This window comes from Papilio polytes, unplaced genomic scaffold, assembly GCF_000836215.1.
Source record: "Papilio polytes unplaced genomic scaffold, Ppol_1.0 DF823912.1, whole genome shotgun sequence".
Lineage (NCBI taxonomy): Eukaryota > Metazoa > Arthropoda > Insecta > Lepidoptera > Papilionidae > Papilio > Papilio polytes.
The window spans coordinates 1,672,415-1,688,410 of record NW_013525292.1 but is presented as its reverse complement, the minus strand read 5'-3'; the positions used below and the strand labels follow the sequence as shown (position 1 = coordinate 1,688,410).

The 15,996-nt window shown below is 32.6% G+C and overlaps 1 protein-coding gene across 2 annotated transcripts; it reads left to right on the top strand.

Annotated features, from left to right (window-relative positions):
* The first annotated feature begins 3,507 nt into the window (after positions 1 to 3,507).
* Positions 3,508 to 13,631, top strand: LOC106102730 (scolexin B-like). Of its 2 annotated transcripts, none has more exons than XM_013282284.1 (7): positions 3,508 to 3,547; positions 4,200 to 4,358; positions 7,904 to 8,066; positions 10,793 to 10,946; positions 11,221 to 11,373; positions 11,567 to 11,704; positions 12,517 to 13,631. In XM_013282284.1, the coding sequence occupies exons 1-7, from the start codon at positions 3,517 to 3,519 to the stop codon at positions 12,673 to 12,675; spliced, it is 957 nt and encodes a 318-aa protein (XP_013137738.1). In that variant the 5' UTR covers positions 3,508 to 3,516; the 3' UTR covers positions 12,676 to 13,631. The 2 variants fall into 2 exon arrangements, with proteins under 2 accessions (XP_013137738.1, XP_013137737.1); XM_013282283.1 differs by having other exon boundaries at positions 7,856 to 8,066.
* Positions 13,632 to 15,996: the final 2,365 nt, after the last annotated feature.

Sequence of the window (15,996 nt, the reverse complement as noted above, 5' to 3'; positions counted from 1 at the left end):
AACAATTTTAAGAAATATTCGTCACTTGAATTTCCTACCTACTTCCTATGACGCACCACTTTGTTATATTGAGAGAGTTAATTTCTCTCATTTATTTCAGGTGTTTTTCATTAGAAAACTAAACTAAATGATATAATGCAAACGTAACTATTAATTAGATAATTATTTCTAAATAAATATCCAGTAGTTGTTAAGTAGAAATTGGTAGAATTAGATAGATTTCAAGCAATAATTCGAAAAGAGAATTTTGGTAATAAAACTTTTAGGGAAATACTTTAAAATTAGTATTATTATTTATTTCTGTACGCATTTTAGGCTAACTAATTCTATTTTAATTGATTTGTAAACTTACAATAATTTATTTAGATACGAAAATATATAAAAAGCGAGTAATAAATTAAAGAAAAGATCTAGATAATTATTTTATTGTAAAATATTGTACTTTTTTAACCAATGTAATTTACGTTTTTCCTTTAAAGGTACAAAGAATTTTAAACTAAAGTTTGACCGAGTATTTAATTTATCGTCAAAGCTTGTTAGTAACTATATGTAATAAAATATTTACTCTGCGCTACTTTTACCCGAGCAAAATGTTTATATTTTTGGAACATTTATTATATTGCTAATTAACGCAAATTACTTTTTAAATATTTAAATTTGAAATGTTTATAGCAAATTGTATTAATCCCATTAATTTAACAATATGATTTAAAACTCAATTTTACCATGTTTTAAAAAGATTTTTACCTTTTCGTCCCGCGTTCGTAAGTACAGAATATTTTTCTATTTAAAACTAGAAATTATTTTAATTAACAAATATATGCAAAACATTATAATATTTTTATGAAATCGTCATAAATAATTGTCTGATCGGTACAAATATACAACAGTTTTATTTTTATTCATGTAAAATGTATAAAAACTTGACTTAGGCCATGCAAATATGTTGCAATTATCTTAAGAATGATGATGAAATAATTTTGTATATAATTGCGCCATAACAATATTTGTTACTGATTAAAATTTGGAAAATTTGCCTTTATATTGTATTATCCTTTCAATATGTATCAATAATAACAATTTAAATTGTTTCCGGTTAGCTCTTTTTCAATTGTTTTTGTATATTTTTACTTTATTCTTCTATTTTGTTTCAACAAATACTAACTTAAAATTATAACTAAATAATAAAAAATAAACCTACGGCTAGTTTACAGATAGCTAAAAATACGGAATATGTTGAATTTAGTTTCAGATTTTTATAATATCAAATTATATTGTGTCAGTGTGCAGATTTTTCAGAATGATCTTTATTATGAATCAGTAAGGGACTGATGGTTGACGCGGTCGCCACTTATTTGGGTCCTTACTCTTCCTTTTTCACATTCTGGTTTAGTCACTATGGTAATATGGAAATCATTTCCTACAAACTTTCGACTTAAAACTTCTTAAAAATCCTACTATTGGATAGACGCTTCGGAACCAAAAAGAGTAAAAGTTAAATTTAATAAGAATCTAAACATAATAATTATATTTTGCGTAATTTTAAGATGTTAATTTTCAATTTAGTGCAGTAAGTTAGCTATAATAACCGCTTTAAAATACTTAGTAATAATATTTATTGGTACAATCGAAATGGAGTTATAAAAATACGACCATTTTAAAATAAATTATGCAATTAAACGTTTTTAAACCTCAATTTCAATGACCTAATGATTGTTTTCATAGGATGCCTTTGTTGTGGTTAAATTAATATGTTCATATAAATATTAAAAATTAAAACAGTAAACAATATTTACTTTTCAACAACAAAAGGTTATACATAATTATGGTGGAAATTATAACCATTACTTTCACAATAATAATCAGCGATGATAAAAGAATTAAAACACGATAAACGATATCTATCTTTTGGAGCAATACTCGTATAGTAATACAGTAATACTTTCTTAGACATCCTTTACTTTGATTTTTAGGTTATATCAATTTCATACGATAGGACTGCTAAATATAAAAACAGCAATATTCCCGTCTGAATTTAATTTTTACGTCAAAGCATTGCTAATATATGTAGCAAACGTGTTATCATAGATTTATAACCTATAGATGGGGTTTTGCATATAACATTGACGTCTAGAGTAAATTTTTATATAATTTTGTATTGTAAATGACAAAGGGAATTTACTTCAACAAAATTACATCTAATGCCTTCCATTTGTGCTTCGAATAGTGTATCTATAGGTTTTATATCTATGCATATTATACATGTATTTCTTAAGCTTGCAATAACTTATTTTATTTCCGCACTTGGTGATTGATGACTAAGGAATTCCCTTAGTGTAAAAAAAATTACACTAAAGCACTCATATACACGGACTTTTAGGGCCTGTCCCACCAAATTGTAAATTGATAACAATTGAACGTGTAAAATATGTAATTGAAATATCGACTTTGTTCCTTTATCTGCCAGTGACGTAATTTTTAAGCTATTTGAGAATCTTTCAGCCAGTGGTGGGACAGACCCTAAGTGTGATGGTTATACTTATCAAATTACGAAAATGGATTAATTTTAGTAATTTATTTAATTGTATTTTAACTAATATGTAGTATTTGCTTTGGATGATTTTTAGATGAGGTTATTAACATTTTAATAAAACAAGTAATCCATAACTAATAATATATCAACGATATTGTAAATGAAAAAGCAAACATGAGGTGATATTTGAGAGCAATATATCAGTATTTTAAACTTTTGTCCATTAGTGGGACAGCGAAGTGTTGAGCGTTATTGCACCGTGTTGATTTTTATGATCGACATTCGATTGATATTCTCAAAATTATAGTAGTTATTAAGGATATTAAAGTTTATTTCCATTCCATTTAAAGCATGTTTTATTTCATACCCAAACGTTATAAGGTGATGCCACAAAAACATGGTGATTATGGCAGTGCCACATGACTGAATGCCTTTTCGTGCTGTAATATTTTGTCATGCATGTTGCATGTATATCCCCTGGCTGAGTTAACCAGCAAAGTAAAGAAGACAATATCATATCAACAAGGAATTTCTCCGAATTTGACACTAACCTGTCCACTTATCAAAATAATTTAAAATTGCCTTTGCGTTCTAAATCATTTGGCAGTATTTGTTAATAATACATTACTAATATTGGAGTCTATGGGGTAGCCATTATTTTGATTTAAATGATGTTTTCCAGAGGTTTTTCGAAGTTTTCTTTCAGCATTGCAGCTCAAATGAAGTTCATCTAACAAATAAATAGTTTCTATGTTAATACACAAATATTAACAACACTTGTTACTCTCTAAATTGTTATCAAAAATACAATTATCGCGACAGTTGCCCAAATAGATAAACATTTGGGTTTTAATTTAATTTGGATAAGAGTTATAATAAGAATGTCTAGTACTGAAACCAGTGTGATGTTGATATAAACGCGTAAAACTACGCCAAATGATATCAGTTTTTTGAAATAAGTGCATGAAATAAACCTCTTCTAAATGTCTGTTATTAAAAAAACACAAGATACAGGTATGTGATTCCTCGCGGCGAAATTGCAGGCATTTCTTTATGGTGTTGGGAAAGGTAAAGGTAAACTATCTAAATATTTAAACATAGACACTACATTTTTCATCATCACCACCTCACTATATGTCCCCATCGAGGGGCTCGAAGCCTACTCTAAGTTAGAATGACTAGGCTATAGTCAACCAAACTGCAGTGCGGGTTGGTTGACTTCACACATATCTTTGAATTTCTTCACCGATATCTGCAGACATCACGATGTTTTCCTGCACCGTAAGAACGCCGGGAAAATATGTACATATGAAAATTTGAATAATCGAAAATCACATTGTGCTATAGTACTACTTTATATGGAAGGTATTAGGGAAGACCTAATTCACACTACATCACTGATTATAAAGTAATAATACTTTACAATGGTAAACTGTTTCCGATACATGAATTAAGGACTTGTTGTTAAGTAACATTTTTCAGCTACTAGGGAAATTCTTTTGAAATGTCTCTTTTATATAAGGAAAGTGGGAATAACCTACGAAATTATAGAAAACCAAAACAAAACTCTATACCATTAGATAAATAATAATTTTCAAACAATTAATAACGGAACAATTAAATAAATGAACAATAAAGTGTTGTCGCGCACTTGGTTTTCCGCTAGCGTCAACTACAAATACAAGCGGCGGGCGACGGCGCGAAGAATACGAAGCCATGGCCCGCCGAGAGAGGTCGTTAGTTTACGTTGTCGCCGCGCTGTTCGCATGCGCAGTTGTCGCCTCTGCACTACCAGACCCTTATGCTGTAGATAAACTAGAAAACAGTGAGTAAATAAACAATTATGTGTGAATTTATTACAGGGACCCATTTGGATACCTAATGTAGGTTATGTGCGTGCTTATTGTTTTTTTTTGTGGTGTCGAATACAAGCAATGGCTACGATGCGCCGACGCTTCGGAACTAATTATGTGAGTGAACTTTGTCGAAGATAATTCCGTGAAATGTTAATTGATAACGCGCGCGGTGCAAGCAAACTCTTCAACTATTCTAGTCACAATTATTGGTGATACATAAGTTTTTAAATTAACATTGATTAAATAAAAAAAACTATGTTTTCCTGATTGATTTTTAATAACATAAAGAAATTATCTGTTAACGTTTCAACTCAAACCGACATTTAAATCATGACATCAGTAAAAACCAAACTCGTTTCCAGCGGTTACTCACGTTTTGGAATATACAAGACGTTGCCTTGGAAATGGCGCGGGTATTTCCGATACAATATTCAACAGATGCATGTTACGGTTATTTTTTAATGATATCTTTGTTGACATTATCGATGTAGAGGGCACAAGACCGCGACCTCTTATCAAAGTGTCAAAGCAAATGTAGACAAGAACAAGTCAATTTATTTTTAAATATTGAGAGATAAGTGGCAGTGTTAGTTATAAAAACCTGTCCTATCTTAAAAGTTTTATGTCCTTTTTACGATTTTTTTTAACTTTAAACAAGACTGTCAATTATTATAAGACAGATAACGTAGTGATATTTGAATATTATAGATTATTCCCACTTTTTCATTATTCTTTGTGGGTTACTACAAGGGTATTAGACTAGACAACCAGGTTCAAGGTCACGGGCAAATACATATGAAAAATTATTTGCATATGAAACCTCCAAAAATTTTGCCTAGTCTGTTTTTGTTTATTTTGAAATTGTTATGTTTTGGTGTGGTCTTTAATTAAACTGGTTTTAACACTTTATCCTGGAGTGGTTTTTCCATGTTAGACGTTCATAACTAGTTAATCAAGTATAAGAGTTGCCATTTAAAATATTGATTGTAATTTTATTATCATACAATTATGCATTACATAATACACAAAGGTAGTTTTATACAAGGGTACAAGAGTAAGGCAGAACAGTAGACAATGCTCTTAGAGCGGGCGCACACCTTTGATTAAACTTTCGCACAAGTTTTGTATTATTGTCAATTGTTTCGCAACAAATTCAACCGTTTAGTTGTACAACTACAAATCGAGTACTGTGCCTACCTCCATATAAGTTCATAAGAATCAAAGCGCCACCAAACATTTGTCAAAACGCTCGTGTTCTGTCTCAGCGTTTATTCGAAAAGTACTGCATTCTACTACAGCACTGCTTGTCTCTCTTGTGTGAAATTAGCATTACAATTAAAAATGTGATTGTCATATGAAAAAACAAGTGGTTAGCTATGGCAACGCCAAATAGCAAATGCATATTATAACCGCGAGTGCATACTGTACTGACTGCCTATCGTTTCAGGACAATATACCATCGTTCCCTTTTACAGATACATCTGTACATACTAAGTTCCGGTTCTAAGCAATGAGAGTTATAATACCTTTAACGATAAGAAAGACAATCATACAAATACACTGCAATTAACCGTATAATCGATGTGTCATTTGCGAGCAATTACTTGACTTGTTTAGTTCGACAACCAAGACGAAATTACTCCACATTCGAGTCTTATCTATTGTCAAATGACTTGTTATTAAATGTCTTCAGTATGATGTTCTAGGGTCTATTAGTTTGCATTACGTTATTGTAACATGTTGCAGTCGTTTTTCAGAATACGGAGAACTACATCAAGTTACATCTGTTTGTTTCACATTTATACTTCTATACTCCTAAACTTCTATACTTCTATATCTGTACTATTATAATAAAGCGTAAACACACACTTCTTTGTTCCCTAAGATGTCAGCAATTATAGCATATTTTTGAATAATTCTTTCTTTAATGAAAAGCCCTACACTTACGTCACGCTTTAGGCTATATATTTTCACGCCATTAAACTTAGGGGGTAAATGTTTTGGATAAAAACCCTAATCTGGGAAAGAAATCATAAGTTGCTGCCAACATCAAGGAAGCAAGGTTGCCAAGGTCATTTTGACATTTGCTATTGATAATTTGACAAATGTAAACAATAAAAAAAAATTTCATAATTTCATGCGGATGAAGCCGTACGGGAACAGCTAGTAATCAATAAAGTGCGTCTATAGGGTTGTAGCTCTGTAAATCTTAAGTTTGGATCACACAAATTTTTTTCTACCTATCGTACTAAATTAAGTCAGTTTTACGTTTTCTTAACTAACTATTTCTTAGTCACATTTGCATTAAATGACCTATCTATGACATAGTCTAATGCAATTAAGCATGACAAATTTAATTATAATATTTTATAATTAAATTGATCCATTACTTTGTTAATTACTAATTTGTTTTATGAGGCAAGACGTCCAATTTACTTGCTTACGTCTGTTGAACGTAAGACGTTGAATCTTTTATGGGCGGTTTCCGAACTACTTCTAATCATTCCATAGTGCTTATTGTTCGATAAATCCCTAAAATTAGACTCTAAGCTACTTGAGATAATGATAAAATTAGTGGGAACTTCAGAAACCTAGCATTAGTCGTTTCTCTAACAGTACAAACTATTAGAAAGAGTTAATATAATAAAGATGAAAGATTTGGATTTTTGGATTTTCGTTTTTATTCGATTTTTTTTTTCGATTTCGATTAAAAATTCTTAAATTGTTAGAAAGGTAGTTTATCTGCGAATTATAAAGGGTAAATTTGTTTATTTCATGAGCACGAAGTTCGGAGTAACAGCTAGTTGAATATAAAGGTTGTTTAACAGGACACAATTGAGATACTTAAATGTAACTTTTTCACACTACTGAAATGGAGTGTTACGTGGATCGTATCCGTCTATTGTAAATGTACGATAGTAATAACACAGTGTAAATAAAATGTTATGTATATGTTCGTGAGACTAGATACTGTTGAAACAATACGGGTGTTCGAATCTACACATCTCTAAATGTTATTATACAAAGACTCCACCACGATATATAAAAAAATACTGAACAGATTTTCATACAGTTTCATGGTATGGGATAGTGCAGCTTCTAGATATCGTGTCAATATTTTTTAAACAGCCTCCAAAGACAGCATAATTATTGCCTATCGTTAAACTTAGTATGAGTTGATGCTGTTTTATCAGTACCAATATTATAAAGAGGAAAGATTGTATGTATTAAAATAACTCAAAAACTACTGGGCCTATTTTAAAAATTCTTTCACCACTAAAAACCAATCAATTTGTAACATAGGCTATCCTTTTCATTATTTTTTATTACTTCACAGTGACAAAGTCGCGAGCAACATCTAGTTGTATTTAAAAAGAGATAGATTTTGTACTGTCAACAGCGAAATTAAAAACGTACAGTAAAATAATTAGATAAATAAAGTAGAGACATTTTACTTTTCTTACAGAAACAAATCTTTCATACCGGCATTCTAACGGGTTCCTGTTTACGGTAGATGCGGTGTTCTACAGAGGAAGGTCGAAGGATGTACGGAACCGAGAGGCGGAGGAACGCGCGAACCGGCCCGTCAACGAGAGGTACCCGCACGCGGTTCTCTTCGGCGGAACTTGCGGCGGAACCATCATCGCCCCCAATTGGGTCCTCACGGCTGCACACTGGTATGTCCCCAATTTAAACTATATTAGGACATGAAAGGTTGTTTGAGTGCCATGTTCTATCGAAATTTTGCCTTTGATACTGCTACTCTAGAGAACAGAACAGTACAGTTTTGTCACAATTATCTGAACGATCAGAGTGTTCAGATAAAACTGAACGTGTGTAGGCTATAACTTAACTTGCTGGCTTTAAATTGATGCATTCAATTTAAATACGGCGTAGTTATTTATTATAAATCCAAGGAAAAACCCACATTATTGAAAACATAATATCGATTACAAGCTTTGTTATTATAATGTACAGTCAGCAAAAGTGTTCCCAAACAATTTTGATTAATTTCAACAAAATTCAATAAACCGACTAAAATTTAAACAAACTACTACTAGAAATTAATAGTCAGTTTGCGGTTAGTTGTTCGAATTGTGAAGAAAGGGATGGAACTTTACATATTACCCTTACAAAACAAGTACAATTAGCACCTACTTATTTATAACGTACTTTCCGCAACACATTGCTTTTATCTGTGATTCATTTGAGGCTGTCACCTTCTTGTCTGTACCTACAAAACTTCCTTATTTTCCATGCGTCATGATTTTATTGTATAAGAGCTGTCACTCGCAAACTTCGTTAACACAAATTTGGACTAAACCTTACGCCATTTTGATAGAGCGGAATTTTTTTAAAAAAGTAGTCTATAATATGCCATGTCAGCTATGCTTCAGTGAGAGTCCCTTCGAAATCAGCCCAGCCGTTTCGGAGATTACCCGGAACAAAGGCGGCTTGCGGACAGACAAACAGACAAAAATTTGTTAAATGCGATTTTCGTTATTAGCAACGCAAATACATCAACTTCCCGAAATGTGGAGTTTTTCTTTTGTTATTACAAACAGACACTACAATTTTATTATATGTATATAGATATAGAAGATATACAATAATATAAAAGTATTGTTATTAATTAACACACCTGCCACCTTAATTGCTCTACATTATCATTCAACGAACATCTAATGAGACAATTAATACAACAGCGTGTAATCGATCAACTCGTCAAAACATTTGAAAACCTGTTTAATCCAGTTATGTTGCCAACAAGAGATTTCTATAATAAAATATGGTAACCCTAACGTACTCAAAATTGATTCTTTTTATTTTTTAAATTAATCCGGTTTATGGTTTGCGTCTAATACAGGTTTAAAACATAATTCCACTTCGATATTAATAGGTCTCAAGTTTGTGTAAATAACGATAAGCGTCGCTGACAAAGGTCAATACAAAACGAAAAAAACATGTCAAGAGGAACAGAATGAACAAAGGATTATATCATATGTATAAAACATAAAAGCTTCAGTTTTCCTTAAGTACATTTATGTTTAGTTTAAGACATAAGTTTGGTCACGATTGAAAAACCCAAGTTCAAATACGCTTATACAATTTAAGTTGTTTTTCTATCGTACCGTGTCAGCGACGTCGCAAGTATACATATTGCTATCTCTGTTTTTACAAAGAGAATGTAAGGGATGATATGATGTGTGTTTATACTCGTGCTTGATCAATTCAACGTTTAGGGTGCAGTTTCATTAGTCGATAGAACCCGCATGCGTTGGGCGATATTCCTTTCTTCCTTATCACGCTTTATACTTGTCAATTAGGTCCCTACACGTTTTCTATATATTGTCCTATAATTTTATTAGTCGTTATCTCGTATGCAGCCCTAAAGTGTAAGTATGCGTTCTTTTTCTTTTTTCATTTTGTTCTGCTGGCCGTATTTCAACGTATATTTTTAAGAAATACCTTACTAATATTACAAATCCGAAATTTTACATGGATGCATGTTTGTTATATCGATGGAATTTGGCACAAATGTAGAACATAGTCTGGAAGAACGCATAGGCTACTTACTTAAGTTTGTTTAATTTTGCGCGGTAGGAGCCGCGAGCGAAAGCTAGTTGTGGAATAGGTTCACTATTTTCTGAAATATTACTATGCAGATATAATATTATTGTAATACATATTTGAACTGATATTGAAGTGAGACAAAGAATTATTTTACTTCCCTGTCATCGTATTTGTTTCAAGGACCACTATTGTTTCTTGTAAACTTATTGGTATTCACAAGAAACAACATACATACGTCAATACTCAGGCAATACCTATGGTATTTCCTTATTATGAATACCATACGTCCGTAGTTCATTTTTTTAATAATCATACTCTCAACATTATAAATGTAAACAAGGATAACTGTGTAAAATCTACATAGTAGGTAACCTATGTTGTCAGTAGTAAATAACAGTCTATATTAATAGTATTGAAACAGGTTAAATATAACTAATAGAATTATGTCTTTATTGTTAAAAATAGGTTATTGAGAGGACTTCATCACGGGCTATTTAGTTTACAATGCCAATTGAATTGTGCGATGGACCGTTACCCGAAATTTGATAAAGAAACTCTAATAATGAGCATTGTAGGCTTTTAACAAGATCGAATAATAACTCACAGTATTTAGATTTATGTCAAATGAATTCTCAATTTTTTATTATGTTTTGTGTACTTCCGATCCAGGCTAGGTTAAGGGGTCTAGGTCGTCTAATAGACAAGAGTCTACTCCAATCGAAATCAAGCGGCACGGTTTTCGAGGAGTCTCACGATCTGGGAGTTTATAACGATGAAAAGATAAGTTTTAATGTATTTTGTGTAACGTATTTCTTTGTGTTTGTTATAGCACGCTGTTTACCGGTGGCAAGTATGTGCTAGCCGGCACAAACAACTCGGAGGACGGCAGCGGAGTGACGAGACGCGTCAAGAAACTGTACATACACCCGCGTTTTGCCGTCGGACCCTACTGGCTCAACGCGAGACGCTACGACATCAAACAGGTAAACTCAACATTATATTACGTGTTCATAGTCTATACTATTTCCTCCGGCACAGCGTCTGCTTTACAAAATGGCAATCATGAGCGGACTATTCCTTAAGCCTTAATAAAGCGAATTTTTTAATGGTCACATTTTTGTATTATAATTAGGGTCTATAAGGCCTCATTTCAATAAAGCGTATAGAGACTTAATTCCGTTTATACAAAATTTAATATGACAAAATCTTTTTTTCTGACATCCTTGTAGTTTAATCTTTATATGCCTTTTTCACCAGGTGGCTGCGAGATTCGACTACCTCCTAGCGGAATTGGAGGAACCTTTTGAGCTGGACGGTGTGAAGATAGCCGCTGCAGAACTGAATAACTTGAATGTATTACCTCCGAATATAAACGTGGGATACGCTGGATATGGAGCCGAGCATCATGGGGTAAATATTATAGTTATATTCATACAAACGAAACTTGAATTCACAAAAGATTAATTAAAAGATTAATTGTGAAATTCCACGGTCGTACAACTTGTATACAAATTTAATGTATCATAGTTCGAAAAAAAGATGCCAATGAGCATTTCGACAGTGGAAACCCACGGTCACCCATATTAATGTTACCAATTATCAGGAAACAATGCGCCATGAGATGCACGGCATGGACTTGACTCTGCTGGCTGAGGAGGAATGCTCCAAGTTAGAAGAATACGACTCTCAAGACATGATTTGTATCAGAGGACGCGCTCCCAGATACGACTCTGCTTGCAATGTAAGTTCCTCGCATTAAAATTGCTGTTCTTACTATAAATATTACTGGTATTATAAATGCGAAAGTTTAGATGGATGGATGTTTGTAGCCTAAACTGTTTAACTGATCTTGAAGAATTTTGCTATAGATGTAGGGGATAGTCTAGAGGGAAACAAATACCTACACTTTTGTTTTTTTTTAATCCACGCGGACGGAGTTCGTTCATTAATAAAATATTTGAAGGTCTTCATATAATAAATGTTGATATAATATGAATATTTTATATTGTGCTCTACAAAATATTACATTATTCTATATCTTTAGATATTTATTTCACAAAACAAAAGTGTAAATTGAATTGTAATAAATCAAATGTATTTTATTATAATGGATATTGCAATTTTCCACTTAACATATTCAATTTGCTAAACATAACACAATAAATGGATCTAGGATGCAATAAAATGCACTATTATAAGTTCTTGTGGATAATGGATAAATAACAAAGGCGCCAAATACACCTTTCTCTTTAGTCTCCGCTGTTATTGTCTATGGAGAGAAAAGAGAAAACAATCATATCACTCTAATATTATAAATGCAAAAGTTGAGATGAATGTTTGTTAGTATGTAGCCTAAACAGTTAAACGGATTTCGATGTTTGACATAGATGTGGATAGTCTGGAATAACACGTAGGCTATATTTCTTTTTTTGGCTGACTTTCCAAAAGAAGGAGGTACTCCATTCGTCTGTATGTTTTTTTTTTGCCTTTTTTTTTTGGAGTCGCGGGCGAAAGCTAGTACTTATGTCTTTAATTTTCATTGTTTGTCTACAGGGTGACAGCGGCAGCGGTATTGTAGACGAGAATAATGTGCTGATCGGTATAGCGTCGTGGGTGGAGAACGACGCTTTGGAGTGCCGTAACGGCGCTATCGTCTACTGCTCTAAAGTGGCCGCAGCACGACCCTGGATACGCAAGATTACTGGCATCTAAATTAAGTTTAATAAACTCCGTACTAGATTGGGTGCCATCTTGTCAATAGTTAAAATTTTTGTTTATTTACGGATAATTAAGCAATTATCAAATCAAACTTAAACATATGTTTTTAAAAGCCATCATTTTTCTTTACATTTTCTTTTTTTAAATTAGTTTTCCTTTGGCCAAAAGATGTGGACTTTATGAGTTACACAATAACACTTATTTTGCAATCTCTAAGGACTGCTTTAGTACGTGAGTAATGCAAAGATTTAGGTTAAGAAATGTATATAAAAAGAAAGTAAATGTCTTACATTTATATTATAGTTGTGGTTACATTTAATAAAAACTGACTGAAAAATTATTTTACTGAACGACAAGTACACAAAGAATTTTAGCCTGAAATCGTTTTGTACCAAGTGCAAAGAAAGTTGCGACTATTATTTTTTTATTATACATAGTTATTGTCGAGGAATTTAAGGTACATTGAGTTATTTTGTTTTGTCTTTAGACATTGCATTGCTGTATATTATGCTAGTCAGTTTCGACTCTCTTAATGTTTTGTTGAAATTTTAAGGTTATATGTAACCTATAATAGGCCATTCAATAATTACGTTCGCCTTATAGTAAATATACTCTTGGGGAACAGGACTGCCCAGTTCTTGATATTTTGAAATGAATTTGGTAACAAAATATTATGTAACGTTACAAAGTTGTTCGAGAAATCGTTATTTTAAATCGCAAAAACAACGTAAATGAAGGGCCCCTAGATAAACTACGATATTTGCAACCTGTATACATATTTCTGTAAACAGGCATTTATAATATACTTAACTAATTACTACTAATCGTCGATGTAACAGTATGGAAATGTTTTTCTTTAATTTGTGTCCACTCTGTTAAAAACTGTAATCTTTGTCTTCAAGAATATTTGTTTCATCGAATAACACAACTGTTGACTAAAATGTTTTGTAAATTTTTGTAAAAAAAAATAAAGGAATTTAAAAAAAAGTTTTTTTATATATTTATTTATCAGTATTTAATATAAGGGAGATTGTATGATTTACTTTATGATGATAATTGTATGATTTTTCCTACAAAATTTCACCTAATTTGATATCGTTGAGATGACGTGAATTTGGGTCAACTGGCGTAGGTTAAAACGAAATAAAAACAACCCGCATGTTCCTGGAAATTTAATGACTTTAATAGAAGAATAACTAAATTAAAACAGCAAGATAGAAGAAAAAAAATTATTCATTATCAACATCTTTATCTGATTATATTTAAGCAAAAGACCAAAATTAATCAATGACCTAACAAAATATACAACAAAAGTCATTAAATAATTAAGTCCAACCGATCAGCCGGCGGTCGATGGCGCAGTCGATGGCGCGCCGCCCGGCTCGGCCTCACTAAACCAACCAGTTACAAATACAACTTACAATTTTGAATATTGTGATTAAAAAGAAAAAAAGCTAAATAATTCTTTCCTACTTATATAATGTGTAATAATATAAAGTGTCGACTACTTATAAACGTATAACTATCCATATGCTTACATAGAATTTTCACACAGCGGAACGGAGGGCGGTACCAAAGTGAATTCTCCCAATTTGTTAGGGATGACCGATATTCGTCCGCGTCGCCGCGCACTATCGACATCGATACAAAGTATGCGATTAATGTAAGAAACATTAACCATGTCTTTATTCAAAGCCTTCAATCGTTTTTTTTTATATTTGTAACAATATGTACAAGGAATATCGATGTTTTGTTCAATTTACATGCCACATCGATGTCAAGATGCATAGATCATCCCCATTATACATTCCCAGTCGGCGATGACATCCGGAACACGAAAATAGCACACAGTGATTTGGTGTTCGAGAATTTATGCAAACAATTTTATTAATAAAGAATTATATACAAGTTAATCTATGATAAATTACACGATGCGTTTTCAACATATAATTTCCATTAGGTTTTTTAAATCGTGGAATCTGAGTGGCAAAGAAATGCAAATTTAATATAGCAAAGACCAATAGTAAATTTAGTATCGATGTTCCGAATACGTCGGAGTATCGCTCGTGGACAGCCACAGAGCAGGCGGGCGGCCCGCGGCAGTGAGAGCCTACCTTAGCCTTACGCCGAATGACAAACATGAAAGCGACTTCCCAAAGCAAGTTACAGTGCTACAGAGGCCGACCAGTGTCCGACCGAACACTTTACCTTACACAATTTGAATAAAACTTACGTTAGGGGAGCGTTAATTTCTAAATATTAAAAACAACGCAAATTATTAAGTGGTTTAATATTTATAATATTAGATTTTCTAAATGTTTATTGTATGACATAACTCGTTAACTACTAAAGAGAAAGTATAAGAGCAAACTATTAATTTACGACATATCTCGCTAAAATACAAACTTAAATGTTAAAGCTATACAAAAGTATATCAAAAGTAAGTGTTTGTACAGACCGAAACTAAGTATTGTTTTGGTGAACCAGTATCGGTCGGACACGAGGGCACAGTTCGTCAGACTACCCGCAGCGGGGTGAGCAGAGCTAACATCCACTGTACAAGCATACTCGCTCCCCGTTGGAATCGTAACAATGTAGCTTTTTTTGGAGTTTTCATTTTTTTACAATATATAGGATTTGTTTTTCTATAATTAATTATATCTAATATTTACAATGGAGGTGAATGGACATATTCAAACTCTAAATATTATCTCCAAGTAAATTAAACCAGAAATTCCTACCCAAAACGAACATTATCTACAATTTTTTAATATAAACGGAGATAAGGCGCATCAGTGACCTTCGCAGTTGACCTTCAGAGCATCGTGTCAATACCAACACTTGAAATTTACAAAATAATATGTGACTATTATTGGCCATTTAATTCGATAATCTACATAGCAATTATTGTACTGCAACAATACTAACATTATCTATTTAAATTCTCTTCAATTTGGTAATTAAGCCAATAAAATCGTCAAAACTAGTTAACTGCAGATAAATTTCAAGCAGCGTATTCGGTACTTATTCGCTCCATGGTCATCTTGCGGCGAGCGACCGATCGCCCGATCTCCTTCAAAAGCAAAACTCTCACAAACAAATCAACACATAGATCGAGTGTGCGTTTCTGTCTATCGCTAAACTATAAACTACGCAGAAAAATAGTCTCTGTTAGAACGTAAGATAAAACCCGGGCGCGTCCGATTTCGTCAGTCGTGTAATATGAAACGCAAAAAGAAACACATGCTCGATCTATATTTTATTTAGAGTAAATGGGTCGTAACGTGTCGGGGAGGGGAGGTGTGTCGGGGAGGG